The following is a 25,177-nucleotide window of genomic DNA, read 5'->3' on the forward strand; positions in this document are numbered from 1 at the left end:
ATAAAAAAAAAAAAATTAAAAAACACAACAACAACAACAATTAAGATAAAGTGCAAATACAATACAATACAGTACAGTACAGTACAATCTCATACTGTCCATATTCAATTTAGAATAGAATAGAGCAGAGTAGAGTAGAGTAGAGTAGAGTAGGAGAGGGAAGTACAAAAAAAAAAGAAAAAAAAAAAAAAAAGAAGGTGCAATGGTAGCCTTTGATAGGGGTTAGAGATATGGAATATGAAGCTGCTCAACAACTGTACACAAGTGCACCTTGTCTTTATAAAAAATTTTGTTGGGTACACTCTGTATACAGCTCTATACTGACCAGCCACAATTCCCAAAGTTCTTCTAATCATGAATAACAAACTTACCTCTCTGTCTTTATCTCTTTATCTCATTCTCTCTCTATTTGTCCCTCTCTATTTGTCTGTTAATTGACATTTATCGTTTTATTTTGTTTTGTTTTATATTATATTATATTATTTTATAATTTCTTTACTTTCCTATTTTTGAAAAAAAAAAAAAAACGCTTGATAGGTAAAGTTCAGGGACTAGTGAACATCACGGTTGAAAGGATGCAATTAATACTTTTTTGGTTTGTTTAGTGATTTCAGCTTCCATCAAAGTTCTTGTTTCCAATGGCCGACCTCTTGTTCTCGTTTCCGGTATTGCTGCTTTTCCTATTCCACACAATATCAACTCTTTCGGAGTTTCTCGTTTGGTTTTAGTGAAAAAAAAAAAAGAATATATTTTTTTTTTTATTTTTTTTTTTTTATTTTTTATTTTTTTATTTTTTATTTTTTATTTTTTTATTTTTTTTTTAAAATTCCAATACTTTGTTTTGGCACAGCTGGGGGGGAGGTGGTGGAAAACAGATCTCACGACCACATCGGACTTTTGCCTTTCCCCCGGATACGCTCACCACTGTCACTACGCACCATCTCCTTCCCCCCCCCCCCCACACACACACACACATTATTTAGTTACAGTCAAGATATGTCCGACCTTACTATTATCTTTGCTTACTTCGTTTTGCTTTGTTTCAATGTGAACTAATGCTTATTTCTACACTTGCAGAACAGCTAAGGAAGAAGCTGTTGAATTTGAATGCAACAGACGAATTCTGATTGGTGTACTTCTCAACAGTATAATTGTTATAGTCAGAGTACACAAAAACTACATCTGAGTCCCACTATACTCTGTAGTCCAACGAGAACAAAAGCCAACGAAAACTAAGTGAGCAGAAGCCAACAAATTGTTCCCCTCTTTTGTAAAAAGCCCAAAAAAAAAAAAAAGAAAAAAAAAAGAGAAGAAAAGAGAACACGTAACTATTCTTTGGTCACAGTACACGCACAAACTCAGCTGTTGTGACGTGTATTGATTATTTCCGACTTTGAAAATTGCGACAATTATCTCTCCCGCCACTTGTTTCTCCTGTGTCTCCCCTGTGTCTCCTACTCACAGGTTCAGTCATGTGTGACTATTAAATGCAATTGTAAAAATAGAGAGACCACCACACCCACCATGTATATATTTCTTTTTTATACGTAAAGAGTATTGAACAAAAAAGAAATTAAGATTTGAAAAAAAAGAAAGAATAGTTTCTGCCGAAAGAAAGTAACCAAAGAATCATTTTCTACAAATTCAGTGAAAGATGTAAACTTTGATTGATAACTTCTGAAAATTTGCATTGCAAAACATAAACACAATATTCAGACCAACAACAAAAATAATTATACTAAACATAGTTCATTCACATATATATATATATATATATATATATATATATATATATATCTATGGTTATGTGTGTAAATAACATACAGTAGATTTACAAGGAATAGAAAAAGGGCAAAATAAAATAAAATCACAACTATGCTGCGGCTGCGGCTGCGGCTGCGGCTGCAAATTCGATTAAACAGCAACCTTGGAGCAAAATGTCAAAATTATTCTACACTTGGTAACGACCTCAAATTTTACTACCATAGTTGAGCCACATACACCAATTCAGTGTCCAACTAAACCTACCAAGCTCAACTTTAACCTTTCAACATGAGCTCAGCACCTTACGAAGAGAAATGTCAGGAAGCAGCCGACCTCGTCACATATAAATCTGATTCATCACAAGATGCCGATAAGGTACCCGCACAAACAATCCAACACGATAATCTCACCAATGAAACAAAAATCGAAAGCAAACCACCACCAAACCAGCCAGACCTAGTCCAAATAGAGGAAATGCGTGAATTACTGAAAATCGGTCGGGACTGGCCCAACGACATTGAGCTGGAGAGTCTAAGTCATTTAAATGAACAGGGAAATGGTAATGGCGAAGGTGAAGGCGAAGGTGAAGGTGAAGGAGACGAAAGTGATAGAGGAGTGAGCAAAAAAGTCTTAGAGGAAAGAGAAAAGTTAAGAAAAGCAAAGAAGGTTGAGGATCAAGACAACTTGAGAAGGAAAAAACAGGAGATTATGGAGAAAGAACGAGGTCAGAATAATAGAGATTAAGAAAATGCAATTTATAGCTATCATAATGGAGATTTGCACCATATTTACTAATTCAAATACTACAAATCATCCCAAGATTTGGTATAAAAAAAAATTTAAATACAAAGACTGAGGTAAAAATAAAACAAAAGTTGACATCACTGGCATTGTCCAATCTATCTTTACTTGCTTAGAGATACTAAATCAACTCCCTGGAATTTTTTTTTTAAAAAAAAAAAAATACAGCCCAAATATCAGTTGCCATACTGGTTCAATAAACTATGCACACATTTTTATATAAATTCTGAAAACTTTTAAAGAATCTTAATTGCTACCCAACACTCTTGAATTTACTTTCTATCAAATAAGTCTATTAGATATTCTATAAACTTTTCTTTCTTCTTTAATAATATATAAATACATATATATAAAATATGTTTGTGGGTGTGTTTAGTTAAAATTACCAACTAATAATACACGAATAAAACTATCACCATCATTACAATTTATTGCTGATAGCATTTATAATTATTTCTATTTTTTATTTTTATCTTCAAGTTAATTCTTCATCATAGGCAAAATGAAGCAGGGAGGGGGTCATTAAAAAATTCATGTTTAATCAACTTCTTCAACAGTTGGACCTGAAGCTTCTGGAGCTGGAGGAGCGCCACCTGGGAATCCACCAGCTGCACCAGCAGCACCTTCTGGAGCGGCACCGGCTTGGTATGCCTTGGTCATGATTGGGTTAGCCTTGCTTTCCAATTCCTTCTTGTGGTCGTCAAACTCTTCTTGTGAAGCAGTTTGGTTGGAGTCTAACCAAGCAATGGTCTCGTCAGCAGCCTTGGTGACTTCTTCAATCTCACTGGCATCCAACTTGGACTTGAATTGCTCTTCGTTCAAAGTGCTCTTCAATGAGTAAGCATAAGTTTCCAAACCATTCTTGGCTTGAACTCTGTTGGCTTCCTTCTCATCTTCTTCCTTGAACTTCTCAGCATCACTAACCATCTTTTCAATTTCTTCCTTGGACAATCTACCCTTGTCGTTGGTGATGGTAATCTTTTGTGTCTTACCAGTACCCTTCTCCAAAGCAGAGACATTCAAGATACCATTGGCATCAATGTCAAAGGTAACTTCAATTTGTGGAACACCTCTTGGTGCTGGTGGGATACCTGATAATTCGAATTTACCCAACAAGTTGTTGTCCTTGGTTTGGGCTCTTTCACCTTCAAACACTTGAATCAAGACACCTGGTTGGTTGTCAGCATAAGTAGAGAAAGTTTCTGACTTTTTGGTTGGAATAGTAGAGTTTCTTGGAATCAACTTGGTCATGATACCACCAGCGGTCTCAATACCCAATGACAATGGTGCAACATCCAACAACAACAAGTCTTGTGTCTTTGATGAGGTGTCACCAGATAAGATGGCAGCTTGCACAGCAGCACCGTAAGCAACAGCTTCATCTGGGTTGATTGATCTGTTTGGCTCTTTACCGTTGAAAAAGTCGGAAACCAATTTTTGAACTTTTGGAATTCTTGTAGAACCACCAACAAGGACAATCTCGTGGACACTTGATTTGTCAATCTTGGCATCCTTCAAAACTTTTTCAACTGGGTCCAAAGTGGATCTGAACAAGTCAGCACACAATTCTTCGAATCTGGCTCTGGTGATTGAAGTGTAAAAGTCAATACCTTCGTATAATGAATCAATTTCAATTGAGGTTTGTGCAGATGAGGACAAGGTTCTCTTTGCTCTTTCACAAGCAGTTCTCAATCTTCTCAAGGCTCTTTGGTTACCAGAGATATCCTTCTTGTTCTTTCTCTTGAATTCTTGGATGAAAAAGTTAACCAATCTATTGTCGAAATCTTCACCACCCAAGTGAGTGTCACCGGCAGTGGCCTTGACTTCAAAGATACCATCTTCAATGGACAAGAGGGAGACATCAAAAGTACCACCACCCAAGTCAAAGATCAAGACATTCTTTTCAGATTCGGATTTCTTGTCCAAACCATAAGCAATAGCAGCAGCGGTTGGTTCATTAATGATTCTCATAACGTTCAAACCAGCAATCAAACCAGCATCCTTGGTGGCTTGTCTTTGTGAGTCGTTAAAGTAGGCTGGGACGGTGACAACAGCGTCGTTGACCTTGGTACCCAAGAATCCTTCAGCAGTCTCCTTCATCTTGGACAAGATCATGGATGAGATTTCTTCTGGAGTGAACACTTTGGTCTCACCTTTGTATTCAACTTGGATGTTTGGCTTACCGGCCTTGTCCACAATCTTGAATGGGAAATGTTTAAGATCGTTTTGAACTTCAGCATCATCGAATTTTCTACCAATCAAACGCTTGGCATCGAAAACGGTGTTTGCTGGGTTCATAGCAGCTTGATTCTTGGCGGCATCACCAATCAATCTCTCGGTGTCAGTGAAGGCAACGAATGATGGAGTGGTTCTGTTACCTTGGTCATTTGCAATGATTTCAACTCTGTCGTTAGCAAAGTGTGCCACACAGGAGTATGTAGTACCTAAATCAATACCAACAGCTTTAGACATTTTTCTTATATATTATGTTTATAAATAGTTATCAGTAGATGATGAATATAAAAAAGAAAGAAAGAAAGAAAAGGAAAGGAAAAACGAAAAAAAAAAAAAAGAATTGAGAGAAGTTCAAGAAGAAAAGAGGTTGGATATTGCAATCAATTTATAGAAATTTTTCAACATTTTGCAATTGACCAAAAAAAAAAAAAAAATAGGTTTAACAAAATAAAAAAATTTTTAACACCTTTATTGTTACAGCCACTATCGTGTGGGAAAAATTAATACTAAATGATGGGGGGGGACCTTGTGTTTCTTGTTTTCCTCGACGATATCGCCTAGCACAAAACCAGACTTTTGAACTTTTTTAAAGTCAAATGGAATTGAATGGAATTGAATAGAAGGAAATGCTTATGTAAGCAGTATCACAAATTAGAAAGAAAAAAATTTGGAAAATGTTTTGTTCTGAATTTTAGAGATGGAGAAAGATGAATAGCGTTTATCATTACGTAATTAGAGCTACCAGATGATTCATGAATGTAGTAGAACCTTCTAGTACAATTCTGTTAATGATAGAAAACACTTTTATTTGTTTGTTGATGATTTTTTTTGGTTTTGGTGGGGAAAAAAAAGACTGATGAAACAGAAATGAAAAAAAAAATGAGACAAGACATTGGTGGTTCTTGTGTCAGTTAGTATCCACTGATCTTGAAAAAACTTTTGATGACGTAATTATACAAAGCCAATGCCTCTTGTACTGTATTATGTACATTGACAGGTGTTTGTCTCTTACAATTTTTATCTTTTGAAAGGGAAACAAAATGAAAAGAAAAAAGAAAAGAAAAGAGAAGCTGCAGCCTCAATTAGAAAGTCCACCGCTTAACTGTTAGATTCAAGACCATTCAAATACTGAAAGAGTTGAGTTCGATAACTAAAGAGATACCAGATCCATCAATACATACATTACATGGCCTATATTAGGAAGGAAAAAAAAACAATTAGTTCTATATCTACTTATATGCTTTTCTAAATTCAATTTATAAACCTTTTCTATAAACATTTTTCTATAATTAACGAAAACAAACCAAAAAAAGGACACCAAAAAAGGACACCAAAGGAAAAATTAAAGTAAAAAGTAAAAAGTAAAAAATTAGAAAGTGGATTTATCCAATCACTCGTTCAAAATCTCCCTATACTCCTCTATACTCAAGGGGGTTCCACCACATTGCATAACTTCGTCTATAACCTTAGGGTCCACATCTCGCAAAATCACATGTATATGACTTATACTCCTCACACTTTGCAAACTGCTCCAGTTTCTGAACCATACAAACTGGTCTTTCGTAACCCCTCTTGAGCCCAACGTCTTTTCCAAATATTTGTCAACTATCCTTCTGGTCAATGGCGATATGTCCCCAACTGTAGAATTCACATCATTGGGAATGGTGAGCTTCGACCAAACGCAAAGATGTGCTATATTCTTATCAAAGTAATATGGGTACTTGTTGGGTAAAATCTTCAAGTCGTCAACATTGTGAAATATTAGATCTTGTGGATACTCTGTGCTATATTCACTTTTTCCAGTGATGACATGCTGCTGCAATCGCAAATCTGATTGTTTCCAATGCAATTCGTGTTTCAATATATAGTCATTAATTGTGATATTGTTGTCCTTCAAATACTGCTTGAACTTGTGGTAATCGTTAGTCTGCTCTTCGGAACGTGCAAATAACTCCAACTGGTTTGTATTCGAAATGTACACAATATCGTCCCATGAAAATGGACTGCCGTGCTTGATCTTAGATGGCTGTGGCATTAATGGAGAATGGTGGATACGTATATTGAGTCTTTTGTAAATAGATGCTAAATCAAGCGTGGTAGAGGGTGATCTAGGTGGAGTGTTGAGTTGACGTTGTTCTTGAACTTGTTCCTGAACTTGTTCTTGCTCTTGTTCTTGTTTTGGTTCTTGTTCTAGTTCTACTTCCTTGATGGCTATCGGTGGTGGTGGTGGTGTTTGCTGTTGTTGTTGTTGTGTTTCTAAAGTTGGCAACAATGATGAGGAGTGTGTTGGTGTGGTATTTAAATGATTTGAAGCGAAGAGCGTGGATCTTAAAGCCGCTGCCGTCATAATCTCACGTAAATTTTAATTTCTTTTTTTTTTTCCTTTTTTTATTATTTGCTCTCCAGTCTCTTTCTTTTTTTTTTTCCAATTTGTAAAGAACCTGGGGCGTGGGAGGAGTGAGTTAAGATGTGGGAAAATTAAAATTTATTTGTACTGCAATTGTCAACTTTCTATAGCACTATTAGTCTGTGATCTATCGTTCAATTGATAATGGTGACTTTCAGATAACTTGCAGTGTTAACTTTTAAAACATATCAGAGTAATAAGAAAAAGAAAATACTTGTACACATACAAGACGAATATCATCCTATTTATCTACTTTGAACTCAAAACATTAAACCCAAAGGTCATCTAGCTGAACTAAATTGAAATAAAATAATAATAACAAAGAAAAAACTGAAGAGAAAGACGAAGGAAAGTATGTAGTTGTCATAGTCAAAACAAGGTCGGTTCATTTTTTTTGGTGCCGTTTGGACATATTGCAACAATGTTGCGTTGCTTTGGTTTCCCCCCCACCCCCCCCCCCCCCCCCCCCCCTGCAAAGATTCCATGTTACATTTTTCTGTTCCTCCTATTGTCCACATTTCACTCCACCTGCCTTTCCCAGCCTTACCCCCAACCCCCAATTACCGCTTAAACCCTGTTACATTGAAATAAACTATTCAATTATTCTACTTCAAAAACATGCACTTTTTTTTTTCTTTCTCCGTGCAAAGCTTCCATGATCAACTAGTAAACCAAATAAATATATGATTAAATAGTTATCTTATCTCTAAGGACCAATGTTCTGTTTTTTTTGTTCTACAATTTTTCAAATACAACGATGTACAACAAATGAACAATGAGTAAAAATTTTCATCATAATTTGGTGCTTAATTGAAGGGAAAAAGAAAAAAAAAAAAAATAACGGGGAAAAAATTATAAGAAAAAAAGAAGGGGAAAAAGAGATGAAAGCTCAGTTTTGTTTTTCAATACATCGTTTCAACGTTTCTTTTTTCTTTTTCCTATTCTGTTCTTTTTTTGAAATTTCCTTTTGACAAGATATTACATATATCCTCCTCACAAGGAAATGCTTCAGCATACAAATATTTGCAAGAAAAAGGGTGCAACTTATGTATTTCTTCCCTTTCCTCCCTTCCCCCCGCCCTAGTTTCGTCCGAGACAGCTTTACTTTCAGAGTGTTAAACTTATGCAATATATGGATCACGTGAGATTTTCGAAGCGCGCAAAAAAATATAGAGTGGAAAGATAACTAGACTAGATAATGCAACAGTTGCTTTTCAAGTATCACACTGAAAAGTTTAGTCTTATCCGTCGCAAAATTGCACACATTCCCTTCTAATTCATTTTTATTTTCTTTACGATTATTTCAGTAATACCCATAGTTGAATTGGTTAGTCTTTCATTAAATGGCTATTCACAAGTTGATCATTCTCCGTCATGGGGAATCGCAATGGAATCACGAAAATAAGTTTTGTGGATGGATAGACATCCCGCTTACAGACAAGGGTAAAGACGAAGCGAAGTATGCCGGCGAATTACTCAAGCAGAATAATTTATCGCCGGATATACTATATACATCAAAATTGATTCGATCGATTGAGACAGGGTTTATTATTTTAAAAGTCTTGGGAAAACCTTGGGTTGACCATATCAAGTCATGGAGGTTAAATGAGCGTCACTATGGCCAGTATCAAGGTCGTGATAAGCACCAAGTTTTTCAGGAATTGGGATCGGATAAGGAGAAGTTTCAATTTATTAGAAGAGATTATCATGGCACGCCACCATTGATCCCTTTGGACGAAAATGACCCGAGCATTGATGAGAAGTACAATGACTTGTTGAATCAAAATATATTACCACGAGGTGAAAGCTTGAGTATGGTGATGGATCGGCTTATTCCGTTCTTCAAATACGAGATAATGGATCATCAGATGGTGCAATTGAACAAAACGGTATTAATTGTGACACATGGCAGTGTTGTAAGAAGCTTAATAAAGTATTTGAACAAGGTTAGTGATGAAGATATTAGCAAGATCAATGTTCCCACAGGTGTACCGCTAGTGTTTGAGTTGGATGATAGAGGTGAGCTTGTAAAGCCATATTATTATTTGGATAAAGAAAAAGCCGAAAAGGGGATGGAAAAAGTAAAGAATGAAGGATTGCTGCTGAAATAAATTATAAATTGGGAATTGGACATTGGAAATTGTGATCAACTTGCAAGGTGGCATGGTACACTATGTGATCCAGTTTGTTGGTTAAAGTTGGAGCAAAAAGAAGAACAACAACAGCAAAAGGAAAGAAAAAAAAAATTTACAAAAAAGGAGCTATAAAATACTTTGTAATATGGAGATGTCAATAGCTCAGGAATGCCACTATTGTGTTTATGGAGTGGAGTCAACCCTTTTTTTTATGGAGTCGACTGCTGAACATTGGAGAAACAGGAAAGGAAAACTTTCTCTAGACGGGAAAGTACAGAACCGACTGCTAGTTTTGACAATGTATATTTATACATGCACTGTATTTACATTCATATATGTTTACATATATATATATATATACATTGTATTTGACATTTACTGGAAACAAAAGATGTATTCAAACAAGGTTTATGTTCAAAAAGAAGAATGAGATCTTTATTGCCAACCAGTTCGATATGTCCATGGATAAACACATTTTTAGTTTTCTCTCCACCTCAATCATTATCATATGTACTACAATATAAATTCTGTTTATAAAATAAACTATTTATAGATAATGGAGAAACGTATTGGCAAGATGTGTTTGCACCAATATAACCAAAAAAACATAAAAAATTAAAGGTATTGTCTCCCACTCCCACTCCCACTCCCACTCCCACTCCCACTCCCACTCCCACTCCCACTCCCACTCCCACTCCCACCAACTCCCTCTCGATAATTCTCTCTATCCACCAAGTTCTTGTGTTTAATCTCTACTATATTTTTGTCTAGTGATAGTACTTGCAATTTTTTTTTTAATAGTTTTCCTTTTTCTTCCTTCTATGTTTTTAATTGAACAAATTTTTACCAAACTTTATTAAAGCTTTTTCCCACTTGTGAAGACTTTTGATCATTGACGTTTCTCTTGAATGTTTTGTGCTAGCTGGCTAGTTCCGTTCACATATAGCTTACTTGTGGTCCTAAATAATCCTATTTTTATAGAATTAAGGATCCCGTTGATTACTTTTTTCTCACTATTTTATTTCTGTTGGTATATTGAAAGAAATAAAAAAAAAAAAAAGGGGAAAGAGGAAAACCAATATTGTAGTTGTTCAATACTGTGTTATTAGTTGTTTCTTGTGCTTTAATGTGTCATTACAAAGTCTCTGTGGTCTACTATTTCCTTATGGTGTTGTTTGTTTTTTGTTCTTAATTCTTTCTTTTTTTTCTTCATTAAAATTTTGGATTAATAACGTCAAACTTTTGCCGGAGCTCAAACACCGCACATACCATTGATTTGTATTGTTTATGCATGATTGTGAAACAAGAGATGCAAATCGTCCTTTACTTTTGCTTTACTTTTGCTTTAATGTTCTTCTCGTTTGGTATCCCAAAGTGGTAATATATCCGAAACGCGGAGATACGAGAAAGTTATACAAGCAATGAGAAAATGAAGATGACCAGGAAACAAAAAAAAAATCCATAGAAAGAAAAATCAGCTTTTTTGCTTATTATTGAATATTTCAAATTTTTTTTTTGTTTTGTTTTGGCCAACAAAGTGAGTAAGTAGTACATGATTTGGATTGTCCATCAAAACTATTATTGGGCAACTTGTTTTATTTTTCTTTCTTTTTTTTTTTGGAAAATTGAAGAAGAATGAAAGAAAAAAAAATGGAAAACTGACGTTTGAGATGTCTTTTTTCTACAGCTGACAACTGAGCATCTTTTATCAAATCTCTCCTATATTTTAAAGACGAAGAATGACTTTAAAGTGAATAGAGAGATTAGTAGAAAAGAAAAAGATGAAAAATGAAAAAAATAAAATAAAAAAAAAAAAGAAAGTGTGACGCTATGTGGTCTCTATCTTTTGTATTTTTGGTGCTCTTACATATCACATGCTAGTGTATTGATGCTAGCTCGTTCCCCGTTTTTCAAGAGTTCTAGATTCACATGGTACAACAGAGAAGAAGAAGAAGAAGGAAAAAAAATCAGCATTCCTTTGTAGCCAAAGAAGAGATAATTGTTGAGAGAGATGTAAAAACAAAGTGGTCATCGCAATTGGTGTTGATTGTTGGGTTTGGCCGTGTAGAGAGATATTCTGGAAAATGATGAGATTTTTTAAGTGCATACGTGGAACTTAACGGAGATGATGTAACCTTTCTAAAAACAAAAGAATACGTACTCCAATTGTTTTTTTTTTTGTTTGTTTGTTTGTTGTTGTTGTTGTTGAGTCATTATCGGGAGTGTGGATTCTAGCTATATGCCGAATAAGAGTTTTGAAGAGAGAGATAGAGACCATCTGGTTTTGACCACGTGGAAGTATGGTTTTCAACCTCGTATCAATACCATTATACTGGTAACATGGGAAAGTCTAAAAGTAAACGGCAGTTTTTTGTCTTCTTCTTTGATTTAATACTACTACTACTACTACTACTACTATTACTATCACTTTTACTATGATCTAGTCTTCTTTCACCATGTTAAATTGCACGTGAAAAAAAAAAAATGAAGATAAAAAAAAAAATACAGATTAAAAGCAATAAGTTTGTTGCTAAGACGACGCCGCGGTAGTTTCCAGAAAAAGAAATGTTACTCTCTGTGTGTATATTGATTTCTAAGCCCGGAGAAAGACATTTTTTAAAGGAAAAAAAAAAAAAAAAAAGAAATTAAAAAGTAAAAAGTAAAAAAATGAAAAAAGCGGAAGAAGGAAGAAGGAAGAAGGAAGACGGAGCATTTAAAATAGGAATAGCCGAGAATGGAGAAGTCTTGAAACGGAAATAAAGAAGAAGGAAGAAGAAAAAAAAAGAAAAAAAAAAAAAAGATGGCTGAGTCAAAGAGAGAGATATGAGATTTGGCAGGAATAACCAACAAAAGAAGAGGACAGCAAAAATACACTTTTATCGGTATATGTCTATATCCCTCCTATCCTGTTCTTTTAGTACACCTCCACATCGGATATCCAAAGAACAGCACAGTATATCTGTTGTCATTTGAAAGAAGACGTGAGAAGAAGAGGGGGAGAAAAATCACTCCAAGTGTATATGTATGTGTATGTGTATGTGTATGTGTATTGGTTGTGGTTGTGGTTGCACAGTAGAGATCATCTGTCTTCTTTAGTATTTGTTATTAGTTGATGTCATATATATTTTTACATATACTATGGAACACTATGGAAAGTTTTAATGCATTGTATTTACCAAAGAGTAGTTGTGCACAAGTACACTACCTGCGTATCTTACCTCTTTCTGTCACACACACACCAACACATATACACATATACACACACAGATATATATATTTGCTTCCCCTTTCTTTTTTTTTTTGCTGTTGTGTTTTTTTGTTTTATTTTATTATTTTATTCCGTGTCTTAGTAATCATACTGTGGATGCATCAGTGTGAGGAGTAATTCAACTTATAAAAGAACATCTAGATCTCCCATTTCTTCCCATTTCCTTCCTCTCATACCCCCCCCCATCCTATAAATCTTTTTCCTCATTTTTTTTTTTGAACATATAAAAATAATTTCAAGAGATACATAACACTTTTCTTTCTTTTCCCCTTTTCTATCCTATTCTACATTTTCATTTACATTTCCCAGCAAACAACTAGCTACTTTGTCTTTTCTCCTTTAATCTATAGATAAGAAGGAAGAGAAGAAGTTTTAGTATATATATATACATACAAGGAAAGATTAGAAAAACAACATTTCTTCAAAGTGATTTTAAACAGCAACCACAACACCAAACACCAAAAAGACACAGATAAGATGACTTCTGTTGCTGTATTACCTCAGTTGAAAAGGACCATGACTGATTTGATGGATGAGGAATTGTACCACGTTCCATCATCCCCGATCATGAAGTTTTCGTCAAACAGCAATAGCAATAGCAATCAACAATACGTGGACAACTTTAGTCTAAATATGAGCAATACTCAACAGCAACAACAACAACAACAACAGCAGCAACAACATAACCGAAGTTATAGCCACGCATCCAATAGAAACTCTATAACATCATCACCAACATTGCCATACCAACAAATGAATAATCAGAGTCAAGGAATGTACAGCAATAGCATGAATAACAACTCTAGCAATACGCTAGGGAATATGTTGAACATTCCAGACACATTTATTGACCAGTTGAAAGCACAAGAGTATATGGACCAGCTGTTGCTGCTGCAACTGCTGCAACAGATGCAGTCACAGCAATCAAATGATTATCCCGAATATTCATACCAATTTGACACACAAGAATCATTTGTCAACCCATTTACAAATTACGCTAATCCAAACACTTTTGTAAGACCAATATCATCTGTGCAAAGCGTGCAACAGCAGCAGCAACAACAACAACAACAGCAACAGCAACAGCAACAACAAGTTTCCCTTCCACCATTACCCCAAGCTTTTCCTACTAGGAGAAGGAGGAGAATCACTACTCTTGATAATGTCGAACCTCACCAGGCAGGAAAAAAGAAGAGTTTTGACGAAGAGTATTTGTTGTACAATCCTGAGATCTCACCTGGCCAAGTGATTAGTCAAACAGATTTGGACCCTTCATCATTTTACGTTGTGTCCAATAGACTAGAAAATGATGCTGATGGTGATATTGTTGGATCCAACTCACAGCATTTGGTTCAGTCCGATGGCATTATTCCAGGTTTTGAAAATGATTACTTGTACTTGGACGATGATAACGAAGAGATTGAAGAGGACTTGTCGGATGACGAGGATGACAATTATTTCCATGTCGACGATGAATTTGATGATTTTGTCATGAGCAATAGTGGGTACTATGTAAATAATAATAATAGTAACAACAACAACAACAACAACACCACCACCACCACCACCACCACTAGTAGAAATAATAGCAATGTCACTAATGATGATGAAAACATTAATAATGATGATACTACTACTTCTACAAATAGCAATAACAATAATAACAATAATAACAACAATAACAACGATGATATGGTTGATTATGCTACTTTTGATGAATTTAAAAACATCAGCTTAAACGATGGTCCATCTGAGATGTTTCCAGAGGCATTGAAGGAATTGAGAGAAGAAGCTGAGTGCAAGGGCCATGATCAACCGCAAAATAATGAGGTTGAACAAGATTTTGAACAAGATTTCGAACAAGATTTCGAACAAGAGTTTACACCAGACTTTACTCCAGACTTTGCGCAAGAGTTTACTCCAGATTTTACTAATGAGTTTGTCACACAAGAATTACTGCCACGCGAAGTGTCGCCAGCCTCGATAGTCACGCCAGTAGCTTCTACATTAACTCCAGAGTCGTTATTTGATGACAATACTGATCAAATTTTGAAAAACGATGGTGCGAAAGATTACAACAATGACAATGGTGGCAGTGTTGTTGCTGGTAATGTCAACATTAATAATAATAGTAATAATAGTAGTGATGATGCAATGATGGTTGATGACATTGAGATGGATGAGTTACACAATTATACAACGCGACCTGCAACCATTGAATTGAAGGAGAAAAACATTTATAGGTTGGGTGCCGAGATTAGTGCTACAAACCCCGAGCATAGATGTGACTTGGTGAATCCTTCAACTGGACAGGTTTGCAATAAGCAGTTTTCGAGGCCATATGACCTTATCCGTCATCAAAACACCATTCATGCCTCGATGAAGAAGATTTTCCGTTGTGTGATTTGTGAAGGAAGGTACCAGGGAGGTGCTGGTAATGGGAAGGAAAAGACTTTTTCCAGGGGTGATGCGCTTTCGAGACATATCAAGATCAAGCATGGTTTAGTTGGTGAGGAGGCATTGCAGTTGATTAATGATGCCAAGGCTAATGTTGAGTATCATCCCGTGCAGTGAACCATTAGTCCCTTTCTTTTTCGGATTCTTTCTTCATCCATTCTCCAGTTAGAATTTCTTATAAATAGTTGTCAAATTTACATTTTATTGTGATAAATACGTGTTAATTCTTCTCTTTTTTTTTTTGGCAGAGTGTCACAATGCGGCACACACTTGACGCTCTGTGCCCATTTTCCCATTAAGTGAAAATATTGGTAAATATTCTACGACATGGGAAACTGGAAACTTGAAAATTTTCAAACGAGAAGTAGTAAAATAAAGTTATCACTATTATATAGAACTATCGAATAAATACAGAACTTATACAGAAACCGATGCTCAAAAGTCGTACACTTGTCACTTGTGACTGTGCTAGGCGACAATTGCCAAAAGTCTATCTTTTTATCAATTAGTAAGCAAACTCAAGTTGCGTATGGAGAATGGAAAAAGAATTGAATGTAGAGGATTTATAGTTTAAACCAAGGTGGGGGGGGAAGAGTTATTTTGTAGTTTCGGATTAAAAGCTTGTACCGGGTTCCTTATCTCTCCTTTTTTTTTGATTTTTTGTATTATTTATTTTTTCTCCAATGAATGGTAAAAAAGTAAGGAGTTCGTAAGTAAGTCCGAGGATAGTGCAACGTACTTACACTCGATCGATATGAAACATCACTTTTATTGTGTCGATCCTGCAAATTTATGAGATGCATGCACTATGCCAATTTCTCGACAGAGAGGTGTTGGGAGGGGGTGGGTGGTTGAGCGAGACAAGGATGGTAAAGAGGAGGATAAGGATTAAGAGGAGGACAAGGATGGTAAAGAGGAGGATAAGGATTAAGAGGAGAGTCTATTTGAAAGAGGCAAAAAGAGGAGTTGACAAAATAGAGGATTACTCCGAATAGTATAGTACCCTTTGTAAACCAAACGTTTTTGTTTCTTGTTTGGGTTATCTTCATCTTTTTTTTGTCTTTTTTTCTCTTTTTTTGTCTTTTTTCGTTTTCGTTTTCTTTTTTTACTTTACTTTGGCAATTTTCATCTGTAAAACATATTTTGAAAAAAAGACTTTCTTTTGTTTTCTTTGCTTTCTCCTCTTTCACTCTTTAATAACAAAGAGTTATTCTAATAGTCTGATTAAACTGCGTTGTAATATTGTCCATGAAAAGAGAATTAATAAAAAAAAAAAATGAAAATTAACAGAGGAAAGAAGAAAGGAAAAATCTTTTGGTCAGATAAAGATAGGATAATCCGAATCCGAGGATGTGGGGTGTGGAAAAAAAAAAAAAAAGAAGAAAAAAAAGAAGATGAAAAGAGGGCGCGGGGTCAAGAAGGGAAAAACTAATATTGGGTTTTGTCATTAAATAAACTTATGGTAATTATTTATTGCAAAGCCAATGTAAACTTCATCAAGTATTTACAAAATACATTGTATCCTACGCCCAAAAACTAATTCTCTCTCTCTTTCTCTCTACTACTACTACTACTACTGCTCTCTATATGCGCCTTGGCTTTGTTCAAAGCCTCGTTTTCTCTTTTTTGTTTGGTTTTTTCGTAGTTTTTTGCCCAAGTGGATAAATTTCTGTGTCTGATTTTAGTCCTCAACTCTTTTTAAGTTTATATATCAAACCTTTATTTTTGCGGGTTGTTCCGGTAATATATTGCACAGATGCTCTTCAATTAGTAATATTACAAATGACAAATGACAAGTGGCAAGTGACAACAAACTGCGTTTACGGAAAGTAAAGTTTATGGTATTGGCAAGGAGCTTTGTGTTTTCCCAATGCCATAATCTTTAATAAATTTTTTTTGACCATTTTTTTTTACCATTTTTTTTTACCATTTTTCTTTTAATGGTTTTTATTTTTGCTTTTTTTTTTTTGGTTTTTGGGGTTATAGCATACGAGCCCCCTTTTCGCCCTTTTCGCCCTTTTCGCCCTTTTGCTATGGTAACCTCTTCTTCTCGTTCATTTTCCATTTACCTTTACCTTTTCCCCCTCCTTCTCCAAAGCATAATTCTACCCCACAGAGGAATCAACTTTAAAAGAAAAATTGAAAGAAAAAAGAGAAAATAAAAAACTTTGATTTTTTAACCTGCCGATAAACCCAACCGTTACTGTATCGAGCACCAAAAATACCAAACGTTTACCCTATTCCGATGTGATGTTATAATTGAAGGTGGTGCAAAATATCACATTTTAAAGAGGATGTTGAAGTCCTCTAGGGAAAATGTGAGATACAAAATATTGTATAAAAGAGAGAATGGGTAGAAAAGAGAAGAGAAAAGAAGAGAAGAGAAGAGAAAATGGGGCTGAATCAAGAAGGCTGAACAGTATACGCCTTGTGATTGAAGACGAGGGCGTCTCCCCCCCCCCCCCCCCATATAGCATCACGGCTTCACGGCATTCCCAGTGTCAGTCCTTTTTTTCCCCCTCCAGTCGGAATCACAAAAAAAAAAAAGAGAGAAAAGATGACGGGTTAATTTGTATTGGTTTTGTGTAACTTTGACTTGAATCTGGTTTTTAGTGTCTGTCACTATATTTTTTTGTGTCTGTCACCATATTTTTCAGTGTCTGAGTGTAAGGTTGTTATTTCATTTCAAATTTTCTTAATTTTGTGTTCGGTTATAAAAAAAGAGGTATTTCCGATAGACAGAATTTTTTTCTTTATAAGGATCATTCGGATAAAAAAAAAAAAAGTAAGAAAATGAACAAATTTTTTATTCTTGTCCTGCCTTGCCTCTTTTTTGTTTTTTTTTTACTTATCTTGCTTTTGCTTTTGGTTTTTTTGCTTTTGGTTTTACTTTTGGTTTTGAGCATTGGACAGAGAGAAGAGGAGGGGATAACTTCAAATTCGTTTTTCCTCCCTCTTTTTTAGTCTTTATGTTTCAAGCTTTTTTCCCCAAAATTTTGACTTTTTTTTTGTTCTTTTGATTTTTCTTGTTTTTCTTGTTTTTTTTTTTTCTGGACATAATGCCTTACAAGGGAGAAACTAAGGAGACGAAGAAGATGTTTGAAGTAAAAAGTGGAAAACAGATTAATGTGATAAGTGCCTTCATCTCGGCCAAAATCGATCCCGGATTAACCCCCTCCTCTGTGCCTCTTGCTCTTTCTCTCCCTATTATTTTTTCTTAGTATTACGTTGCCAAGCACTTTTGCTCACTTCTTAAAGGATAAATAAAAGATTGAGAGTGACTGAATCTTATAATAATGGTAATAATATTTCTTTTTTTTAATTTTCTTTTTTCGTTCATCAATTATTTTACTTTCTGTCATACAAAGATAACAGTTTCTAAGCCCAATAATCACGATTTCATTAAATTCGAATTGATTAAGATATACGCGTATAAAACTTTAGCATATAGCCAAAAAAAAAAAGAAAAAGAAAAAAAAAAACAAAAAAATGAATATTGTCTAAGTTTGCTTTTCAGTCGCGTGTTTTGTCTCTTATCTCTTTTTCTGCTTCCTTCTTTTCTTTCTTTGGCTAGTATGGCTGAAATTTGCATTACTGTTTGCCATACCAAGTACTCCTTGTTTCTGTGTTAGCCTTTACAATAAAAAGAATTAAAGGAATCGAGCCAAATTAAGAATTTAAAAATATATAAAAATAAAATATAAAATAAAAATTGTTCCGTATTCAGCAAAAAAAAAAAAAAAAAAAATAAATAAATAAATTTTCTCTCATGTTTGCGTTGGTTGAAGTTGAATACTTCAACTCCACACAGAATGCAGATACGGCTATTTAAAAGGGGGAAAAAAAAAGTAACATGTTTTTTGTGTCTGCATCTACAGCAACAATAGGTTTCGCCATACACTGATGGTGGGGTAAATAATCCTGTTTTTTTTTTTTTCCTTCTACTTTCAATCTACAGCTGAAGCATAGAGGTTCGATGGAAGATACAGAGACTAGTTGTCGTCTCCATACAAGTTTTTGTTACTCTTTAGTTATGAAACTCGGTGAGGGAAAAGATTCACTGCTGCTTAAATAGTTGCTCTTGTATTGGGAAAGGGCCATTGGTGGGAGAGAATAAGAAAAAAGCACTGGTCCTTACCTCTTGGGTCTCTATTTGATTAAATGCTAAATACTATTATAAGCTTCACACCAGACCCAAAAAAAAAAGAGAAAATAGATAAAAGGGTTAAAGAAATTTCAAGACAATTTTTTGATAAAATCCACCAGTTGCTTTTTCTATTATTTTTTTTTCCATTTTTTTGATTTATTCAAAAGGAGACTGACAAAAGGGGGGAAAAAAGGGCAAGGAATAAAAACTTCATAAACAAAAAAAACATTAACAACATCGAATATCACAATTCTATCCAGAAGAACGTTTTACGAACATTACTCTTTTTTTGGCCTTATTTTTTTGTCTCCCCTTCTCTATTTTCATAAACATCAAAGCCAAAACTATTGTAGTCACTCGAAAAAACTAAAAATAAAAAACAATGTAGCACAATACACATTACAGTACAAAACAAAGCAAAAACAAAGCAAAAACAATAAAATACAAAGAAAAGCAAAAGCACCTCATTCGATGTTTCAATTATTGTTTCTTGCATTTGGCTCGCCCATTCCATATTGTATTGTGTGTGTGTTTATTCCTCCAAGATTGTGGAGAAACAACCTGTAGTGCATAACAAACCTTACAATCATATAGTCTTCTTCAACTAAGGTAAAGTGTAACAATAAAGAAAACAGGAAATGGATGGCCACAAGCAAACAAACTACTAACAAACAAGTTTTAAATGTTGAGGGATTTTAATTTTATTTATTTTCCGTTTAATGTTGATTAATTTTTCCATTTTTTTTTTTTCTTTTGTTTGTTTGTTTGTTTGTTACAGCTTTTTTTGTTACTTTAAGAATCCATCTGTCCTTGGTTTGCAGAGTTTGTCCGGCTTAGGCACACCTTTCAAAATCAAAAAAAAAACTGACTCGTCTAATGATTATGAAGAAAAATGAAATAAATAAAACAACAAAGAACAAGGAACATGGAACAAGGAACTTGAAAAGGTTAAGGAAAATCTTACCATACAATTTTCCTTTTTTAAATGCAAACACCAAACGTGCAATGGCTCTTTTGCTTCTTTCCTTTTGTTATTCTTTTTCTTTTGAATTTCTCATATATCTTTCAAGTACGTTCGCTTTCTATTATTAACAGATGTTATTATTCTGCTTATATTCTTTTGCCCTACCCCCTGAGATCCTCGAAAATTAGTGCAAGGACTCCAGCACGAACAAGAACAATAACGTACTTCGAAAACAAGAAGAAAAAAACAAAGAGAAAAAGCATGAAAGCATGAAAGCATGAAAGGAAAAAATTTAGATTGCATTGTTTCCCCACACGGCACTTTAGCATCACGGAAAATAAAATGCTTTTTTCGCCATTGCCTTTTGCTGTGCTTGCTATGCTTGCTATGCTTGCTGTGCTTGCCCTTCACTATTGCGGCTGGCTAAAAAAAAAAAATTGAAAATTGAAAAATGAAAAAGGAAAAATTTTTCTTTGAGAAATGAAATGACTTCCAATACAATCTCTCAATAAATGACAATCCCCACTTTTTAGTGCCATGCACAGTGAATAAAATTAAAACTCTTTTTTTTGCCCATTTGGTAAACGTATGCAAAACAGACACTTTTCATTCTGTGTCTGCATAATTTTCCAGAAAGAAAAAAAAGTCCAAAAGAAAAAAAAACAAAATCTTCCGTAATTCCGTAATCCATACTATGTATGTACGGGTGTATACTAAAAACAACAGACATTTTGAGGAAAAACTATTCGTCTCATACACACACTCACACGCAGACTCTCTTTCTCTCTCTATTTTTTCTTTTTTCTTTTTTCTTTTTTCTTTTTTTGAACACTATTTTTTTGTGTCACTAGCGTTTTGCAGTTGCAATTTGTGTCTAAATGACCTTTATGCTCATCACCACTTTCAATTTTAGCTTTACCAAAATTTTTAAAAAAAAAAATTAATAAAAAAAAACTTCAAACATCATGTTATCCTTGTACGAGAAAAAAATTTTAAGTTGATATTAGCCTACTTCACATCATATTGCCCAAAAAAATGACTCTTGTAACCGTGTCCGCCCAATTCAAATATTTCATTAGATTCACCAAGCTCTATCTTCAACTTTGTTTCTCCCACTAAAACCTGCTGGGAGAGATCTGCACAAAATTTGTCTACCCCAGTGGGGAAAAACATAGGCAATTTAGCTTCTTCAGCATTATACCATTTGATGAAACTACACCTATTAGGGTGCTTTCATCCCCGCCTTATGTCTATTATATGAAACCACAATAGACAGCTGCTCTTCTTCCCTTTTTAAAAAAAAATTTGTTTGTCTTTGTTATTCTTCAAGATCAATCGAAAACTTGATTATAAATAGAGGACACTTTCCTCTTCAATTTTTTAAAAAAAGAATGCATTTCATTTCTCTTTCTCTTCTTATCATTCTTCAATACAACATCTCATATTCACTTTTCCCAAAGCAAACACATTAGTTATGTCTTCAAAAATTGAAAGGGCCTTTTCAGGTCCAGCTTTGAGCATCAACAACTTCTTAGACAAGATGCCCAAAATTTACAATGTCTATTTCATTGCCAGTATATCCACCATTGCTGGTATGATGTTTGGTTTCGATATCTCCTCGATGTCGGCCTTTGTTGGTCAAGACGCGTACTTGAACTACTTCAACAGCCCAGGCTCAGATATGCAAGGTTTCATCACCTCGGCAATGGCCTTGGGTTCCTTCTTTGGCTCCCTTGCTTCCACATTCGTTTCAGAACCATTCGGTAGAAGATTATCATTGTTGACCTGTTCGTTCTTCTGGATGGTTGGTGCTGCCATTCAATCCTCTTCCCAAAACAGAGCTCAGTTGATCATTGGTCGTATCATTTCCGGTGTTGGTGTTGGTTTCGGTTCATCTGTTGCTACTATTTACGGAGCTGAGTTGGCACCAAGAAAAATTAGAGGTTTAATCGGAGGTTTGTTCCAATTCAGTGTCACCCTCGGTATCATGATCATGTTCTACATCTCATACGGTTTGGGTCAAATCAATGGCACTGCCTCATTCAGAATCGCTTGGGGTATCCAAATCGTTCCTGGTTTGCTCTTATTCCTTGGATGTCTCATCATTCCTGAATCTCCTCGTTGGTTGGCTAAGCAAGGTCAATGGGAAAAGGCTGAGTTTATTGTCTCCAAGATTCAAGCTAAGGGTGACAGAGAGAACCCAGATGTCTTGATTGAAATCACCGAAATCAAGGACCAATTGTTGATTGAAGACCAAGCCAAGTCGGTCAGTTACGCTACTTTGTTCAAAAAGAAATACATCTTGAGAACCTTTACTGCTGTTTTCGCTCAAATCTGGCAACAATTGACAGGTATGAATGTTATGATGTACTATATCGTCTACTTGTTCATGATGGCTGGTAAGACTGGTAACACAAACTTGGTTGCCTCATCAATTCAATACGTGCTTAACGTCGTCGCCACTGTGCCAGCATTGTTCCTTGTTGACAAAATCGGTAGAAGAAAGTTGTTGATTGGTGGTGCAGTTATGATGATGATTTTCCAATTTGGTCTTGCTGGTATCTTGGGTGCTCACTCCAAGCCATGGCCAGATTCAGGTAATGAATCCGTCACTATTCAAATCCCACTCAGTGACAAAAGAGCTTCTGAAGGTGCCATTGCTTGTTCCTACTTGTTTGTCTGTAGTTTCGCCATGTCATGGGGTGTCGGTATCTGGATCTACTGTTCTGAAGTCTGGGGAAACAACCGTATCTCACAAAGAGGTAACTCACTCTCAACTTCGGCCAACTGGATTCTCAACTTTGCCATTGCCATGTACACTCCTTCCGGCTTTGCCAACATCAACTGGAGAACATACATTATCTATGGTGTCTTTTGTTTGGCCATGGCTATCCACGTCTTTTTGGGTTTCCCAGAAACCAAAGGTAAGCGTTTGGAGGAAATTGGTCAAATGTGGGATGAAAAGGTGCCTGCTTGGAGATCTTCCTCATGGCAACCAACCATTCCTATTGCTTCAGATGCTGAAATTGCAAGAAAGTTGAGTGTTGAGCACAAGGAAGATGGTGAATTAATGGAGCAAGACACTAATTCTGAAGAGAAAATTTAACGAGGAACAGAAATTTTTTTGAAGGAAAAAAATAAATAAAAAAAGAAACAAACAAACAAACAAACACGAAAAAAATAATAAAATAAAAAATTTTCAGATATGATGTTTCCGACCCTCTTTTACTTCTTCCCCTAAGGCAATGTCAGACCTTTATGATGTTGTTTGTGTTGTTGCTATTGTTGTTTTTGATTATTGTTAATATTATTTCATTACATACGAATAATTTTATGTTTATACTCCCATTGAATTTATTACATTTAAATAACTTGTCATGATTATGTGTAGGACTTTCCGTTTTATAAACTAAATTCTATTGTTTGTATACATACCATATATGATGTGTATGTATAGATGCATATCCGGTACTTTTTTCTCTTCTTTCTTTTTGTAAAGTTTTATGATTTGGTCATCATCTAGTTATCAACAGCAGTATTTTTGGTATAGATTATAAAACTCACTTGATTTGATCCGAATGTTTTGGCAACGTGTTTGTCTTTATGCTTATATTCCCTCTTCTTCTTATATTTCTTATATTTCTTTTTTGTCTCTTTAATTCTTCCTCTTGGCTTGCTTGTATTTCGGATTAAATGTTATTCCGTTTAGTATGCTGTCATATTGTTTCCTGTAACTATTCTTTGCATTCCCTCTTTTCTATTTCTTGCGTATTGGTTGGTTTTTTTTTTTGGTGTTTTCATATTTAGCAACGCATCAGTTTGTTCGTGTTGTACATTTCTGCATAGGATCCAGTGATTGATCAATGTACCGCAATAAACCCCAAATCTCTCTTCGTGCCGTTTGATGTATGTAATCTACCGATTTCGTTATATAATCAAGAGTTATTCCGTGTTTTGGCAAATTGTAAGAGCTCAATGCTCAAACGTTTCCAAGTATGGTGTTGGATATGAAGTTCACGGTGGTTTGCTTTGCTTTGCGGCTACTTGCGGCAACTTGCGGCACGTATCGGCACATTACGGAACGACACGTGCCGCGTACCCAAAATAAAATAAAAAGAGAAAAAAATAAAAAAATAAATGAAGAAGAAGAAGAAGAAGAAGAAAAGTGGAGAAATAAATTTACCGAGAAAAAAAAACAAACGATACAAAATTACTTTAAAAGTTTAAGCATTCAGTGTTTGTCGTTAAAAATGGCATCATTAGATTAAGAGTAGCTGTTTCTGATCCATGAGTTGATTGCAAAATACTTTTCTATGCTTAAAACGTTAATAATGTCCTTTGATGTTAAAAGCGATTAAAGAGACAAAAACAAGCCAAAGAAAGATTAAGAATGGAATGACGAACAATAGGATAATCCGAGAAGGCAAGGTGGAAAGAATGGGGAAGAAAATTTGAAAAACAAAAAAAAAAATAGAGAAACAGAAAAGTGAACAATATGCTGTTTATTTTTGCCTTTCCCCCATCTGTTTTGTTTCCTTTTATTCTTTTCTATTTTACATGAGGGGAATGATAATCTTGATTAAAGCAAAAAGTTAAATTTCAAATCTTGACTGCAAAGCAAAACAAAACAAAGAAAGGAATAAAAATTACATGTTCCTAACAAAGCCTCATTGTGGAGTAAATGCGTCCTCGCATCTGTGGGTTTTGATTCATCATCTGATACGTACATCTCGGCCCGACTTGGTTTTGAAGCCATTAGTAATTTTTTACATATGGCAAATGTCAACAAGTGACTTGCCTATGAGAAGTATGTTGTGGCAAGTTTTGATCATGTTTGGCGATGCTAAAAAATCTTCAAAACAATTACTTATTGAAGATAAGATTGTCATGATAATGAAACACTCCAAGCCCAAAGAAAATGGAAAAATGGAAAAATGGAAAAATGAAAAAAAAAAAAACAATAAAACAATAAAAACCACTTTGTGAAGATTTTTTTACC

The 25,177-nt window shown here is 34.9% G+C and overlaps 6 protein-coding genes across 6 annotated transcripts; 4 read left to right on the forward strand and 2 right to left on the reverse strand. All coding sequences in view use genetic code 12, as the record gives it.

The window, feature by feature from the left end:
• Positions 1–2,052: 2,052 nt before the first annotated feature.
• PVL30_001642 (uncharacterized protein) lies at positions 2,053–2,508 on the forward strand (the record flags this gene model as incomplete). The annotated part of the gene is made up of 1 exon (XM_001526790.2): positions 2,053–2,508. The coding sequence occupies one exon, from the start codon at positions 2,053–2,055 to the stop codon at positions 2,506–2,508; it is 456 nt and encodes a 151-aa protein (XP_001526840.2).
• A 594-nt stretch (positions 2,509–3,102) lies between these two features.
• On the reverse strand, positions 3,103–5,037 carry SSA2 (Hsp70 chaperone; the record flags this gene model as incomplete). The annotated part of the gene is made up of 1 exon (XM_001526791.2): positions 3,103–5,037. The coding sequence occupies one exon, from the start codon at positions 5,035–5,037 to the stop codon at positions 3,103–3,105; it is 1,935 nt and encodes a 644-aa protein (XP_001526841.1).
• A 1,153-nt stretch (positions 5,038–6,190) lies between these two features.
• Positions 6,191–7,147, reverse strand: PVL30_001644 (uncharacterized protein; the record flags this gene model as incomplete). Its single annotated transcript, XM_001526792.1, has 1 exon — positions 6,191–7,147. The coding sequence occupies one exon, from the start codon at positions 7,145–7,147 to the stop codon at positions 6,191–6,193; it is 957 nt and encodes a 318-aa protein (XP_001526842.1).
• A 1,403-nt stretch (positions 7,148–8,550) lies between these two features.
• Positions 8,551–9,318, forward strand: GPM2 (phosphoglycerate mutase 2; the record flags this gene model as incomplete). Its single annotated transcript, XM_001526793.1, has 1 exon — positions 8,551–9,318. The coding sequence occupies one exon, from the start codon at positions 8,551–8,553 to the stop codon at positions 9,316–9,318; it is 768 nt and encodes a 255-aa protein (XP_001526843.2).
• A 3,769-nt stretch (positions 9,319–13,087) lies between these two features.
• On the forward strand, positions 13,088–15,184 carry RPN4 (regulatory particle non-ATPase; the record flags this gene model as incomplete). The annotated part of the gene is made up of 1 exon (XM_001526794.2): positions 13,088–15,184. One exon carries the CDS (start codon positions 13,088–13,090, stop codon positions 15,182–15,184), a length of 2,097 nt encoding a protein of 698 aa, XP_001526844.2.
• A 6,468-nt stretch (positions 15,185–21,652) lies between these two features.
• HGT1_1 (high affinity glucose transporter) lies at positions 21,653–23,284 on the forward strand (the record flags this gene model as incomplete). Its single annotated transcript, XM_001526795.2, has 1 exon — positions 21,653–23,284. One exon carries the CDS (start codon positions 21,653–21,655, stop codon positions 23,282–23,284), a length of 1,632 nt encoding a protein of 543 aa, XP_001526845.2.
• Positions 23,285–25,177: the final 1,893 nt, after the last annotated feature.

The sequence above is a fragment of the Lodderomyces elongisporus genome, chromosome 2, assembly GCF_030384665.1.
Source record: "Lodderomyces elongisporus chromosome 2, complete sequence".
NCBI lineage: Eukaryota > Fungi > Ascomycota > Pichiomycetes > Serinales > Debaryomycetaceae > Lodderomyces > Lodderomyces elongisporus.